We start from the raw sequence: 16043 nt of genomic DNA, 5'->3' as shown, positions 1-16043 counted from the left end.
AATGCGTGTGCAGGGAAGACCAAAGGATTTGAAGCTGTTCTCTGAAACTATTCCTTTGAGAAAAGGAGTACTTGTGGCACCTTAGAGACTAACCAATTTATTTGAGCATAAGCTTTCGTGAGCTACAGCTCACTTCATCGGATGCATACTGTGGAAACTGCAGAAGACATTATATACACAGAGACCATGAAACAATACCTCCTCCCACCCCACTCTCCTGCTGGTAATAGCTTATTTAAAGTGATCACTCTCCTTAAAATGTGTATGATAATCAAGTTGGGCCATTTCCAGCACAAATCCAGGTTTTCTCACCCTCTGCCCCCCCATTCCTTTGAGTTACTTAAGACGTTCCAGTGTATTTTACATACATGGCTGTTAATATATCATGTCTTCTTTTGACCTCTTCTCTCTTGATATCATACATAACCTTTTCCATCGGACAACAGGGGCATTTTGAAGAAATATCCAGACATGTAAAATGCTATTTTATGAGAAATGGTATACATGCTGTGTGAAGGACCTAGTATACTATATACAGTGTTTAACATTTGTGAAATTGTACTGAATGCCAAAGCAACTTCATGTTCCAGGCCTTTGACTCTTGGATGTGTATTTTTGTTACTGATTTAGAATCTGGGTTAGAGAGAAATCTGTAAATCTGAAAGTGCATGTTTGTTATTTAAGTTGGTAGAGGAAAAAATTAGTTTTCAATTATTGAGTAGCAGTCCATGTTTCCCCTCTTAGTCCAGGAGAGCTACATTATTTTTGTAATAGCTTACATTGTTGTATTATTATGGAAGCAATCTTTTTTGACGAGAGAGCTGTATCTGGTCTGATGTCGAAGCATAAATATTTGAAGGTCAATTTGGCAACATTTGTGGCTTTAAATAGTATCTTTGCAAGAATCCCAATTTCTTCTGTTTTTTTTCAAACCAGAACTCTGTATCACATAGAAACTGAAGGTGATTTTAGAGGGCTGCTCTTGTGCTTGTCTTCTGACATTAATTTCCCAGTTGTTTCCCCTCCCCTCTCAAAAGAAACAGCAAGAGGATGATTTGATTGTTATTGTGGAGTGTTGAGAGAGATCATCAAAGTTGGTTGCATGGACAATTTAAGTAAAATCCCACTATAACCTCTTACATAGCCTTCACTGTTGTATCCAGTGTACCCATGTTAGATAATACACAGTCCTGATTCGTTCATTTCCTCACCTATTGTAACCTATTCTCATTTATTTTAGCATTGAGCATCAAGTAACATATAACTAAATAGTTACTTATGAATACAAATTTGCCATTTTCCTTTCTGCTGCTGCTTCGCTATCTTGCTTTAGAGTCAAACACCACATAGGGTACATATGATGTGGCATAGACTCTATAAATGCCAGAGAGCACTAATTAAATCAAAATATAAAAAAGAAAGGCACCTAACCATATTTCCTGACTCTGCCATAAAAATTTAGGTCACGTTACATAGATACAACATTGCTTTCACAGATACCACTAAATGATGTTATGATCTTCTAATATATTTTAAAAATTAGTTGTTTAGTCCAGAAAGTGTTTCTGTACATCTAAATCTATGTAAAAATATCAGCTATGCATTTAAGTGTTACTATTAGCAGGATGTAAAAAAAGATCACCAACTTCAAAAATACGACTTAAATTAATTCTTCCCCAAAAGTTGTAAAATCCCTCAAAACTCTATAAACCTGAAATGTTTGGGAAAAAATCAGTTAGCCAAGGAAGAAATATAATTCTAGCTTCCCCTCCATTGTTTAAAGGGATATTGCATAGAGGTTAAAGAATTTTGTGGACCGTAATGACAATCTGCTGCTATTGTTCTTCTGATGTGATACTTTTTGCCAAATGTCTCATTACTAAGAGAGGACATGGTTTATTTCATTCTGTCAAACCAATTCTGTAAACTGCAGTTGAACATCACGTTTCCCCTTGGAATGGAATCAGACTCTTGTTGGTTTGGAACATGAAAATTATTAACAAAACATAAAGACAAGCCCATTCTGTGAATCTTGTCTGGTATCTTGTAACATATCGGAAAAATTTATTTTAAAAATATTTGTAACTCAGAATAAACAAGAATTTAGAGCACAATATGCTCTTTACTATAAATAGAAATGTTTTTCTTTTAAGCATTTGCAAGTCAGTCTCCTGGCTTCATAACTTGTGTGATTAAATCTTTCCTGTTTTTGCTTCTGCCAAAAGGAGAGTCTATAGAATTATAATGTAACTAATATTTCATGAATGTCATCTCATTGGAAAAAAGGTGGGTGACTTTGAGGTAGCTTTTACATAGCTTTTCAAAATTATAAAAACAAGTCCATAAATACAATAGTAATATATTTTACCAATAGTAAGGAGTTCAGCATCTCGGAAACATCAAGTACATTAGAAAACTTGGTGTAAGTAGTCTCAGACAGAACTGCTGCATAAGAAGGGCCTGTGTCAACACAGCAAAATTTACTGTCAGGGCCCTAACATATTATAGCAGTGTTTTTTTGTGTGTGGGAATGGTATGGAATTATTGTAACCATGTTATAGCACCAGATCCTCAGTTACTCTCAAGGCATACATTAGGAGGGAAAGGAAAATGGGGGTTTTCTCAATCCAGTGGAAGGCTTGGGTTTGATTCAACCCCGTCCCCTGGCAGAAGTTAAACAACCTCAGAAGTAATCTAACTTGTCCCAAGAGCAAAGGCCTTGTATCAGTGGAACACAGAATGCTCCGGCTGTTTGGTGGGGTGGGAGCAGATTGTTTAGAGCTGGCTCTCTTTATACCACCCAGAGATTCACCTCCACAGGGAGAATCCTTCAACTGCCCCTTTTGGATTTGATTCCTACTCTATACATGTAAAGGCAATAAGAGTTTGGCATGCCCCAAATATGTCGTAAAATGGATAAGACCCTATCATATTAAAAGCACGGGGCCTCAACATGGAAAACTTTGCTGTGCAGGCAGATCCAAATGCTAAGAAACACATGAGAATGAGGGGACTGATGATAAAATAAAAAGGTCAGAATAAAAGAAAAAGGAACAGAGAATGTTAGACCAGATGCCATTTCCTGTTCCTAAAATGTTCTGAGGTAAAAAAGTATATATTTCCCCATTCTCAAATGTATCCTTAGAGATAGGTTCACAGAAATGTTACAAATTTCAGTTTGCAATGTATCTATTTAGCCACATTTCCCCGCAAAAATAAATTTACATGACCTATGTGCCTGGAATCCTCACTATTCTATTATCTATTCTAATGCTGTAATGTGCTTATATTGTAAAACCAGTTACAAAGGGGCACTGAAGAGTGACTCATACCCCTTGAAGATTAAGTGCCTTACACCAGTGTTTCGCTACCAGACCAACAGGTTACAAGATCTGCCCAAACTAGGACTCCCACATGGAAAAGGACAGTGCTCCTTAAGGACCTGATTCCCTTTTACTTCAGTGGGCTTTGGATCAGGCCTAAGAGCCCACTCTTGCAAACTGTTACTCACATGAGTAGTGCCATTGAAGTCAGTGAAACTACTCACTAGTAAAAAGAAAAGGAGTACTAACAGCACCTTAGAGACTAACCAATTTATTTGAGCATAAGCTTTCGTGAGCTACAGCTCACTTCATCGGATGCTGTAGCTCACGAAAGCTTATGCTCAAATAAATTGGTTAGTCTCTAAGGTGCCACTACTACTCCTTTTCTTTTTGCGAATACAGACTGCTGCTCTGAAACCTGCTCACTAGTAGTCAGGACTACTCACTAAAAACTACTCATGTGAATAACATTTTATATGATCAGGCTCTAATTGAAAAATATGACTGGCCTATGCCAGCTACTTTAATGACAGTCACATTCAGGAACAATACATTTAGGAAAGTGAGGTCAGTTGGAACAGTTGTGGTGTTCACCTGTCTCCTGGTCTGGATCTTGCTGTGGATCAGTAACTAAAAAAAGAATGTGATCAGTCAACAAGTAAAAAAAGAGGTTCAGTATTATTACTGGACAGCACTCCTATTTATAGTCATGCTTTGTGTGACATGCAGAAGACACTTCCAGATAGCATTAATTACAATTATTTCTACACAAAAGAATTGTAAAAGCAACAATGATGTTATATTGAAATTTATTTACTTTTGATTTAATCATTCAGTTTTCTCTCCTGCTTAGAAAAAAGTCTCATATACTTTTCTAGTTTGCTTTTTGAGGTAGGAATATTTTCATCCAACTTTGTAATATTTCTGAGTTGATTTTCTTCGTGATTATTTTTAACAACAAACTCCATACTTGTTTGTTTTACACACCAAGTCCCATATTTCATACCAGTAGGTAAATAGCTGTATTTTTTGTTTTTTAAAGTGACAGTATGGTCTACAGAACCTGAGTTCTAATCCTGGCTCTCTCATTGCACAGCCTTGGGTTACTTCTCCTTTCTGTCTCAGTTTCCCTATATACAAAATAGGCATAATTCATGTTTACCTACATCACAGCTGTGTTGTAAGTTTTTGTGTTGTACAGTACTCTGAAGTTGCAAAATACTATACAAGTGCTGAGTAGTAGTATTTAAACTTGTTCATATCTGAGGTGCTTTCTAATTTTTTTCTTGCATTAATATTTGAATTGTTCTGAGTTAGCTGAATGCTCATGAGCTTATCTTTTCTGTACTTCTTTCTACTAAAGAAATAACAGTGTAGGCATTCCCACATTGTCCCACCAATGAGCCTCAATTCTGTTCTGGAGGCACCACTGTCAGGGTGATAGTGTAGTTCAAGCTCCATTACTTTGTCCTTATTCTCTTTGCTTTAACTACCAGAAAAGTACACTTTAGTGCCAACTCTTTGGCTTTATTGTAACATGAACATAGTAGGTGTGATGTCTAATTAAAATATGACCATGCAAATTATTGTTGCTACCGTTGTATAATTGCAACAAATCTTATACAAAATGTGACATGTGCCCTGAAAGGGCTAAGTATTCTGCAGGATAAATGACCCAGATTCAATCTTTAGAGATATGTTAGAAAAGTATGCGAATGGTAATTAGGGCCATTCCATGGTAGATAGGTTTGCATTTCAAAGTTCTAGCCTACGTTGTTAGAAATTAAAGATGATACTAATAGTGTGTGTGTACTCATATCTTGTTAAATGTTAGCCATGTAAACAAACTGTTCCTGTCTGTCACTATAGCTATTGATTCAAAGATCAAAAGGGAATATTAACATTTAAATGAATCTTAGGTGAAATAATGTCATTGTCTATATGTCTCTTTAAAGTTTGTGATAGACTGCCTAATGGATAAATTGCCTTATGTTAATCTGTGTAGCTAATTACTAGTGATGCTTAGGAAATAGGTCTACTTCAAAATCCCCATAATTGCCTATTGTTCCCCAAAGGACTCCGACCTGTCAAAGAAGGCCTGGAGCTCTATAAAAGACCATTGAGTCCTGATCCTTTTTATCTCAGACCTGTTTGATGCTTCATGCAGGAGAAGCTTAAGCTATAAGGCTGAGATCTCCAGTCTTGACTGGATCTCCCTGAATATGAACATTGAACTATAACCTATGGAGTATTTCTAAAAGAACTCTTTGCAACTACAAAGTGCGCCATCTCTAGTATGAATCTAATCTCAAGAACTGTACTTATGTCTTTTAACCAATACTCTCTCTCTCTTTTCTTTTTTAATAAATTTAGTTTAGTCAATAAGAATTGGCATAAGCATGTATTTGGGTAAGATCTGGAATATTCATTAACTTGGGAGGTAATGTGTCCGATCCCTTGGGATTGGTAGAATGTTCTTATATAATGAATAAGATTTTTAGTAATCCTCATCATATTTGACTTGGGTGTCTGGGTAGAGGCCTAAGGCTGGGTTACTTTAAGGGAACTGTGTTGTTGGCTTCTGGGTAACCAGTGAGGTATTATAGAAGCTGCTTTGTGCTGGCTTGGTAAATCTAAGTATTGGAATATCCACCAGTTTTGGGGATTGTCTGCCCCATTCTTTGCAGTTCACCCTAATTGAGTGACCTCAGTTCGCTCCCCGGGACTCCGGTCACAGTAGGAAATGGACTATTTTTGTTCAAAATGTTATTTGAGTGTTTTATGCTGTGGTGCTGTAGCTATGTCGGTCCCAGGATATTAGAGAGATAAGATAGGTAAGGTAATATTTTTTATTGTACCAACTTCTGTTGGTGAGAGAGACAATGTTTGGTCATCCCCATTTATTTTTGTACTAAAACATTTTTGTCTGTGTTGTTTAGCAAAGTAAAAATAATAAAAAGGAATGGTAATACTTAGGAAGTCTTTCTATCTTCTCCTTATGGCCCCCATTACCATAGTATCTGAATGCCTCACAAATATTTATGGTTTAGCTTCACAATACCAGTGTAAGGTAGGTAAGTGTTATCTCCACGTACAGCTGGTCAACAGACATAGATTAAGGGCCTGATGCAGGGTTCACTGACCTCAATGGGCTCTGGATCTTAAATATCTAGATACATAGATACCACAAAAAGGCTTTAAACAAAAAAGTTTACAGTAGCAAGTTACAAAATTAGAAAATCAGTTTATACTTGGTGGAGTCAAAGCATTTAAGCGGCTCTAAATAATTTTATGTCACTCTGAGTGGCTTGTACTTATCAACAGCCCCAATGTATGTGTTCTCAAATCACATAAAAATCAATTTTAAAACACAGTAAAAAACAAAACATGCAAAGTCAGTACTCACTGTTGTGATATTAACACAAGATACAAATGCATAGAAATAACATTTCTACAATATTCCAGTGTGAAATATTCTGTATCATTTGGCAAGGTGCCAATTATTTGTTTGAAATTTAGATGTCCCACTGGGCATTTTCAACAACTGTGATCCTCAATAATTAAAGGAATAGGGATTTGAAAAGGCAAATGTCTAAGAAATACATGTCTGAGGAAGTTATTTTAGTAGTGATTGTTTTTGTAATACAAAAGAAATCTTTGACATCAATGCTGAATACTTCATTCAAGTTCCTCTCATTTTCTGCATGCTTTCTGTTGCTTGATAGACAACTATGACAAAAACATTATAGACTACAATTGTGTTGTCTTTCCATAATGCTGTTTTTGAAAACAAGGAAACATCAGTAATTCCCAGTATGTTTTCCTTTCCAATAGATAAACACCACCGTGTGAGATCTTCAAGGTTATTTTCTGATGTACTGTTTATTTACCAACCTTCCTAGCAAGTATCTCCAGTGTAGACACTACAGTAATGGGAAATACTAATGTATGCAGCCTTGTATTTTCCAAATAACTTTAATGCTAAGATACCTTAAGAAAATAAATTATGTCATTTCTTAATTAAGAATGCAGTGCTCTGAGTTTGAACTTTTAACTCTTGAAAGAGATGAAAAGCACATTTGCTTTGAATTTGAAAGTAGTTTTCCCTATGTGTATAGCAACAGAATGTATACACCTAGAATACTGGATGTGTATGGAAAATGAATCTGCAGTGCAGTGCACTTTGAAGTAAGTTTAGTAGGGCCCAATTCATAATGCAACCTTATGCCCACTTTACTTGCACTCACTGGTGACTGTTCAATGTAATGGAATGCTATTTCTGTAAGTTTTGAGGATGACTGATTTTAGTTGTCTCCGTGGTGCAGACTTAAGGTTGCAGTTATCTGAGAATGACTGTGGTTTACTTTGGAAGTGCAACCTTACTTTAAAATGTCCTGCTTTTCTATTTATTTGTTTTACCATTCCTGAATGGTACAGTAATATATAGTCAATACACTGATGTGTCTGCAACCTCAATTTCATCATAATGAAGGGAGGGATTTCAAAAGTTATTACTGTTGGTCCAACTCAGCTCCCTTTGAAGTTAGATTTCAGTAGGAGTTAGGCCCTTATAAAATTTAATTCAAAGTGCATCTCATTGCAGATTAACTTTCCATACTTTAAGTCAGACTTTCCATACTTTAAGGCAGAGTTAGGCCAGTGCTAAGCACTTCTGAAAATCTCACAAAGTCTTGTTCATTGGAATTTCTTTATTTAAATATATTAAGGCATCTCGCATAACTCTAAATACCTGTAACAATTCTGAAAGCACTAGAGGATACATATCCTAGCCACAAAATACTTTAGTCCATGTAACCACACAGTAAGCCACTATAACAATTAATTAAAATCCCACCATAAATAATCCCCTGTAACAATCACTCCAAGTCTCTACCTACCTCTTTTAGGGAAGCCCAGAACAGATAAGCCTTTCCAATAACGCTCAAGAGAACTCTCAGGAGGACTGTAGTCTTGAATTTATGTTCAGCTGTCCCACGTCTGATGAAATTTGCACTGTACACAAGGAGGCCTTTAGTCATAACACAGCACATACTTTACACAATAAAGGACTCTACAGAGAGGCATTATGTTTAAAAAAACCATTGAAGGAGGTTTCAGAGGGACTTGACAGATTACTTACTCATGATTATACTGTTGCAGTTTGAGTGGAAATCTGGTGTGATCTAATTAATAAAAATCTGGAACAACATAAGGACAACATTGAAAAACAATGCTTTGGAAACTTTCCATTACTTAGCTAAAATGACTGATCCAAAATTCAAAGGTAAGCCGAGAGGTTTATAATCCTGAGTTCCTTCCTTCTCTTCGAGTATTTAAATTTAAAATCCAGATTTTGACTCCAAATCTGACTACTACCAGAGTCAAGAATCCAATTTTCAGCAGTTGGCTAGTCCTGCAGCCAGCCACTGATATTTTCAAGGTAACTGTGGTATGAGGGGTAAAATGTCCTCCTGCGTGCATTCCTGTGATTGTGTCAGGAACTCTGAGAGCAAGGGAAAATTCTGCCATTGTCGTGTGGGACAAATATTACCTTTGCTCTCCCCTGTGAATGTTTTGGTGATGTTACTTTAACAGTGGGATCAGTAGGTTCTTTGAGTGCTGGTCCCTATGTGTATTTCACTGTGTGTTACACATGCATTCCATGTGCCTGACATTCAACTAGCACGAGTAGTGTGGGGATGGTAGCATGGGTAGCGGAAACATGGCTTAGCTGACTATGTACCTGCCTGAACCTGAAACCTGTAGCTAGTAGTGTGGACACAGCATAAAAGACTCATCAACAACCCTCCTGTTCCTTGGGTATGTATATCAGCATTGAGGTGGAAATATCACAAGCAGTCCCGAATGTTTACAAAGGTATTCTCAGTAGAAGCAGCACGTGTCCATTGCAAGAGCTCGACAGTCTTTCCTAACCTAGAAAATTGATTCTTGATATGCAAGTTCTGGTCGAAAGTTCTGACATCAACTTAATTTCTGCTGAATCTTCTGGCATCACTGGGGATCTGTGTGAATTTAGAAAAGTCTATCCTGTCTGCAACACAGACTATAGAATTCATCGGAGCAACTCTGGACTCTATCAGGGCAAAAGCTTATCTTCCCTTAGACAGCTTCCCATCAATGAACAATTTAATCAACCAAGAAGAGTCCACAGACATCGGTTTGTTTCTGCCTTATCCTCTTGGGTCACATAGTGTCATGCACCCATGTGACATCTTTTGCAAGGTTTCATCTCTCTTGTCTATAAACTTAGCTTCAAACAGATTGTGTGCCAAGAAAACACAGCATGGACACAGTAATAATGTTCCATTCCAGACTGAAGGATTCTCTAAAGTGGTAGATGAACAAGGAATATGTGTGGGGGAAGTCCTCTTCCTCCCTCCCACACTCGAGAGAATGCTGAACACAGATGAATTCCTACTTTTTAGGGTGCGCACCTGGATATAGGACAAGGCATATGGACTTCTCAGGAGCCTAGAATGTATATAAACCTACTAGAAGTGAGAGCTGTCCAGGAAGCCTGCAAAGCTTTTTTACCAGTTATATGATCCCATCATATTCTAGTGATGCTGGATAACAGGACTACAGTTTTCTACATCAAGCAGCAGGGAGGGGCAAGATCCACTCCCCTCTACATAGAAGCAGTCAGTCTGTGAACCTGGGGCATTCAACATGAGATTATCCTATCAGCAGTTCACTTCTTGGAAAACACAGTTCTCAGCAGACAGGCTCATTGCTTCACCTACCATGAGTGGATGTTACACAATTTAGTGGAAAGCCCTCTTTGCATCCCAAGTGATCAAGAAATGCAAAATGTACTGCTCCAGAGGGACTCTGGGTCAGGGCTTTAGAGGCATTGCCCTGCTAACCTTATGGATGCCTTTCCACTCATTCCACTCTTATCTCAAGTCCTATAGAAGATCCAACAGGATACAGCAATAATCATTCTTGTGACTCCCATTTTCCAGCCTTGTTCACCTGTCAATCTGTCCATCCGTCAGCCTCCAATTCTTTCCAAAGTCCTTGACCCCGGACATGGTAAGGTCCAACATCCCAATCTACACTCTCCATTTCACAGCTGGTATTCAGATGGACATCAAACCTAGACCAGAGAAGTTCAGAAGTCAAGCCATCCTCACCATAGAAGGAAAGAATCCACCAGAAAATGCTATATAGCAAAGTGGAAGAGATTCTCCATTTGAGCTCAGCATCATCACATGTCCCCAGAGAAAGTGCGGATTTCTGCTATCTTTCATTATCTCCTCACCCTCAAGTCTGCTGGCCTTTCTCTTAGCTTGTTGTAAGTTCAGATGGCAACAATCAGTGTCTGACACCCTTCAATTAACAACCACACTATCTTCACCCGCATGGTGATGGTATGTTTTCTCAAAGGTGTAGTTAGAACTTTTTCACCAATAACCAAAACAACTCCAACCTGGCATCTTATCTTGGTATTCTTAACATTAACTAGAACACTGTTTGAACCATTATGGATGTGTTTGTCTCATTTACTGATGACAATGGCCAATTCTAGTAGCCATCACTTCTGCCAGAAGCATAGAGAAACTTAGATCTCTGATGGGTGACCCATTGTATACTGTATTGCATAAGGAGAAGATCTCATAGCAATTGGACCCTGTAACAGGGTATACTGTTAAGAGTGGAAGGGTCACACTGTTCCAGGGTGTTTGAATGAACAAGGTCCCAGGAAATGCCCTGGTAGTGGAAGAGAGGAAGTGGTCAGATGGGGAAAAACACCAGGGCATTGTCCCTTTAAAGGCTCAGGATCAGGAGCCGTGTCCCATAGGATGGGACAGGGCCTCCCCTGTGTTCCAGCCAATTAGGAGGAGCTCTCTGGAGGAAGGCAGTATATAGACTGCCTTTTCGCTCAGAACAGGGGATACACTGGTAAGAGAAGGAAGTTAGAGGCTAAACCAGGGAGGCATGGCTATGAAACATGACCCTGCGAAGACAAGGCTGGTAGAAGAGCTCAGTATGGTTGGCAGAACCTCCAGAAATCAGTATGAACCTTTGGATGGCAGTAATGGACTTAATTGGTGGGACTGTTTGGAACAGTTTGCGGGCCCTAAACCAGCCCTGAGTGAAGGGCGATAGGACTTCTAAAAGAGACTGTGGAGAATCTCCAAAGGTATATCTACAGTGCAATTAAACACCGGCAGCTGGGGCATACAAGCTGATTTGGGCTTGTGAGGCTGTTTAATTGCAGGGTAGTCATGTGGATTTGGGTTGGATCCCAAGCTCTGGGACCCTCACAGGGTCCCAGAGTCTAGGCTCCAGCCTGAGCCTGAATGTCTATGCTGCAGTTAAACAGCCCCATAGCCTGAGTCTGAGTCAGCTGGCATGGGCCAGCTGTGGATTTTTAATTACAGTATAGACATACCCTAAGGGGCCCTGAAGAGAGAACAGAAGGAGGTAGCTGCAAAGAAAACTCTGGCCATGGGAAACTGCTCAGGAAGCAGGGGCCCTGTTATTCATCAGAAACTAACTCCTAAAATAATTTCTTGAAAATCAGACAATACAAGTACCTCCTCCCCACAAGGCCTCATACCAATGTTGAGAATAAGAGACTCTATTCCTTGCTGTGCATCAGCCTTTTACCAGCAAAGAACAAAATCTATCTGGAAGTCACATGGACTATTTGTTTCCCTAGTGGAATGAATGAGAGGTCAAGCAATCTCCTGTCACAGACTTTCTAAGTGGATTTCAGGTTATATCCTGCTCTGATATCAGTTGACGCATCTTCCTCCTGCACAAGGGGTGAGAACCCATTCTACCAGAGAACTAGCACCTTCAGTAGCAATGCTTCAAGAAGCATCACTCCCTGATATAAGTCAAGTGGCTACATAGAGTTCCATTCAGACCTTCACGAGACACTCTGCTATAGTACAAGCCTCCACAGTGGACATCCTTTGTGCTTGTTAGTCACCCATAGTGGAATGAACATAGGCACCTGCACTAAAAGAAGAAAAAGAAGTTCCTTACCTTACAGTAACTGAAGTAGTTTGAGGTGTGTAGTCCCTATCTGTATTCTGCTACCTGTCCTCCTTCCCCTCTGCCTTGATCCGTGGTGGTGAAGGAATTGGAGAAGCGATCTGTCCATGCTGCCCCTTATACTCTTGGTGTGCAACATGAGAAGGGTGTAGGTGCAGGCTAATAGACACTGCTAGTAAGAATCTTCCAGTCTCAGGTGCCTAAAGCACATGCACATCCACCAGCGGAACACAGACAGCGACCGCACATCTTAGAGAACTCTAGATGCTACAACGTAAGTCACTTCTCTTTCTCTAGCCATCAGGGATCTATTTAACCAGGAAGGGATGGAATAGTGCAGCCAGAAGGTTCCAAGGCAGTTGGTGATTGGCAGTGGACCCTCCTGGCTGCTGAGAGCTGCTTGCTAGGGGCAGTACCTGACAGAACATGAACGCTTGCAGCTTATAAATCAGCAGTGCTGGTTTACACAAATCAGGAACTCCCTTCTGTTAATTGTGTCTTCTTCCTGTCTGAGCTCGTAAGTTGCGAGAATCCGTCCCTTGTCCTTACCACCACCTGTACGGCCATGCCTGTTAGGTGTCCTGCCACCGTCTGTGTGTATGGACCAGCCATTAAGTAATTCTACTGATGCTTCCTGCTTTGACCGAATGTATCATTTTGATGTAAACAAAGTTATAACAAAAAACTTTCCCCCCAGCCAAAAATCAGTGGGTTCCTCCCGCCAGCTCTATTTCCGTGAGCCAGAGGAGTGGGAATGGGAAAGGTGCCACAGTTAGGATGGGTTTCAGAGGATGGTGGTAAAGGGGAAGGTATCCAGATTTGTCAGGGGCTCCCTAAAGAGTTCACAGGCAGCACAAAGCTGTCCTCCTCCACCCCACAGCAGTCTGGGCATGAACAGTAGATATCACACTGGCACTTCAGCCTGTTCCCTGTGACCTACTTCAAAGAGCACTGGACTAGTACCAGGAGACTCCTGTGCTAATCCTGGCTCCACCACTGACCGGACACACAAGTTCAGGAAAGTCATTTCACTTTTTCGTGCCTCAGTTTCCTCAGCTGTAAAATGGGGCCAATGATGCTTACTCCCCTTTGTGAAGGGGTATAACAGCTCCTGGGCTAGAAAGTGCTCTAGAAGACTTAGGCGTTACTGCGCCAGGGGGAGGGCCCTGGCTGAACCAGGGAGTTTGACTTTGCACTTCCCGGGCAGGCCAGGGGCTCACCCGCGGCTGCAGAGGGAGCAAGGGGCTTTCGGGGCTCCCGAAGCGGGGAAAGAACAGGTTGGGGTGGGGGAAAGGGAGAGATCCAACCATCTCCTAGGGGCGGGAGCCAGGGCCTCTTCTCTGGGCTCCAGCGAGGAGCCTGGCAGAGGGGTTGGCGCGGAAGAAGGGAACCGGGGCAGCAGGCGGGGAGGCTGATCCCTCGGCGGGGCTGAGCCGCAGTTCCGATTGCGGCGGCAGCGCGGCAGGCAGGGCCCGGGCGGTGGCGCTGCCGCCGCGGCGGAGGCCTCGAGCTCGCCCAGTCTCCGCTAGGGAGGGCCCCATAGCTAGGAACCGAGCCGAGCCATGTCCAAGCGGGGCTGAAGTGCAGCGAGTCCCGCGGGCCCCTCCGCGTGCACCATGGGCACCAGCGCCTAGGCCGCCGGCGGAGAGAGGAGCGGCAGTGGGAGGAGGAGGCCGGGGGAGGGCTGGGTCCCTCCCCGGGAAGATGAGGCGGAGGCCTGGGGAACAGAGCAGGCTGAGCTGGGGCGCCTTCCTCTCAGCCGCCAGGACAAGATGGCAGCGTCCGAGGCGCCGGCGGCAGGCGCAGGAGCAGCAGCCGCAAAGAGCTAAGCCCGGCCTGGGAGGCGCCTCCCCGTGACTCTCCCGGACATGCCCAGGACGGCGGCGGCGGCTCGGACACTCGCGCTGCCCGACCTGTGAAGGTGAGGGGGTGGCCCTGCCTGCCGAAGGGGGGGACCCGGCTCCTGTTCTCTGTCTGGGGCTGAGGCCGAGGCCGCCCGCAAAATGCCCCGCTGGGGGTGGGGGCTGTGGCCGCTGAGAGTCCGGGCGGGAGTAGACTCGGGCGCTTCTTGCCCTGTCTTTGGAGAGTGGTAGGAGCTCGGAGCCCACTGCTCCCGAAGGCGCCTCCTGCCGGGGACCGGGCAAGTCAGGGTGCGGGGTGGCGGAGAGGGGGGTGACGACGTTGGCGCTAACAAACTTTGAGTCCTGGGTTGGGCCGCCCCTGCCCCTTCTAGCTTCTTTGCTAGCCCTTGGGGGGGGGGGGGGCAGGCGCTGCCCCACCTCGCACACGCACTGCGCAGTTCCCCTTCCAGCTCCCCTGGCACTGAAGTTTGCACAGGGAGGTGACGCTCCCACGAAAAATCTAGTGGTAAACAAGCAGGCTGGTCCCACACCGAGTGTCCCTTCTGTTTTCCCGTTCCACTGTTATCATCCCTTCCCTTTCTCTGGCGCCCCTAAGCTTCCCCTTCTTTTATTCTTTTCCCTGTCTTTGCCCCATTCTCCCGTGCATTCTGCAATTTCTCTTTGGCGGGGTTTGTTCGATGTGTAAAACTAACCTGAGGATCTATGTGTGATTGTTGTTGTGATCGAAGAAATGTGATACCCTCCGTTTGCAACTTGTCAGGCCAGCAGGAAGGCGTGGCTGCCGAGCGTCTCTTGTTACAGCCGTTATTGCTTCCCTTTGGGACACAGAGGTAATTTGCAAATGTAGTTTGGGAAGGAGTATGTCTATTTCCATTTCAGAGGGGGAAACGAATAGCTTAAAATGGTACGTGGGACTGATGACAATTCAGTGGAGCTCCTTTGGAACTTACGTTGCTGCGGTTTCTTCCTCCCCCTCTTCTCTTCCCCCCCCCCACCATGATTTAGTAATAAGTGTTAGTTTAGTCCTTGTATGGTGTTCTCAAACTCTGTGAAATGCTGCTGTTGTTCCCAGGTGACGGTATATTTAGTCTGTTTATTACGAAGAGCTCGTTTAGAAAATGCTTATTTGTTGTTGTTTTGGCAGTTTTGTTTTCAAATATCTATAACTTGGCTGTTCTAAATCAGTCGAAATTGGAGCTTAACAAAAATTAGATAGAATAAGCTGCTGCTTTGTACTTGAAACACTTGATTAGAGAGTGGCCAAAACTAACTCTTCTCACGGTTTAAGATGCTTTTTTTTTTATATTGACCTATCACAAAGGCACTTATTTTTAAAGGGGAATATTTGCCAGTCATTAGCTTTAAAGTAGGTAATGTCTTCTGGTATTTATAATTTGACTATTTAAAAAAACAACAGTTTCTTGTTTGCATAAAAGTTTGAGCAGACTCCACAGTTACTTTTTATAACTTTTCCCCCCCATGGAGTCATTTCTGTATCCCAGCACCATTTTGGTTTTAGGCGCTGAGTGTCTTATCACTCTTGTACCATAAAAAATCAGCTACTGCATACGCATTAGTTAACTTTGTAAGATAAATATTGATAACTCTTTTTATATCAAGCCATAAATGAGTTAGAAATGATATAGGTAGTATTTTAAAATGATTTTTGTAGAGGTTCTGTTGATATTAGATGCTAAATGTCTAATTTTTAAAATGAAAAAGCCAGAAACTAATGTATATCACTTCCATCCTATGGTCAGCAAGTTATTCCTAGCTATTATATTAAATCATAATGTTCTAAGACTTCTGAATTTACTTAACAGATCTT

At 41.9% G+C, this 16043-nt stretch overlaps 2 protein-coding genes across 8 annotated transcripts in view; one reads left to right on the top strand and one right to left on the bottom strand.

Moving 5' to 3' along the window:
- CSTF3 (cleavage stimulation factor subunit 3) overlaps nucleotides 1-13715 on the bottom strand; it is a 136670-nt gene extending 122955 nt beyond the window's left edge. The window contains exons 1-3 of one of the 2 annotated variants that reach the window (XM_073347707.2): nucleotides 12345-13715; nucleotides 10320-10443; nucleotides 8222-8336 (exon numbers count right to left, since the gene is read on the bottom strand). In XM_073347707.2, coding sequence (XP_073203808.1) covers nucleotides 8222-8336; nucleotides 10320-10393 — 189 coding nt within the window. In that variant the 5' untranslated portion in view covers nucleotides 10394-10443; nucleotides 12345-13715. The remainder of the gene's footprint in view (nucleotides 1-8221; nucleotides 8337-10319; nucleotides 10444-12344) is intronic. The other variant, XM_073347709.2, reaches the window with a different exon arrangement.
- The window catches only part of HIPK3 (homeodomain interacting protein kinase 3), a 154537-nt gene continuing 152111 nt past the window's right edge, over nucleotides 13618-16043 (top strand). For 2 of the 6 annotated variants that reach the window (XM_073347706.2, XM_073347700.2), the window contains exon 1: nucleotides 13623-14274. The gene's annotated coding sequence lies outside the window, so the exon portion shown is untranslated. Of the gene's footprint in view, nucleotides 14275-14586; nucleotides 15046-15097; nucleotides 15120-16043 lie in introns of those variants that run through there. The other 4 variants (XM_073347704.2, XM_073347703.2, XM_073347701.2 and 1 more) reach the window with 4 other exon arrangements.

Source organism: Lepidochelys kempii, chromosome 6 (genome assembly GCF_965140285.1).
Source record: "Lepidochelys kempii isolate rLepKem1 chromosome 6, rLepKem1.hap1, whole genome shotgun sequence".
Lineage (NCBI taxonomy): Eukaryota > Metazoa > Chordata > Testudines > Cheloniidae > Lepidochelys > Lepidochelys kempii.
This window is presented reverse-complemented; position numbering and strand designations above follow the sequence as displayed.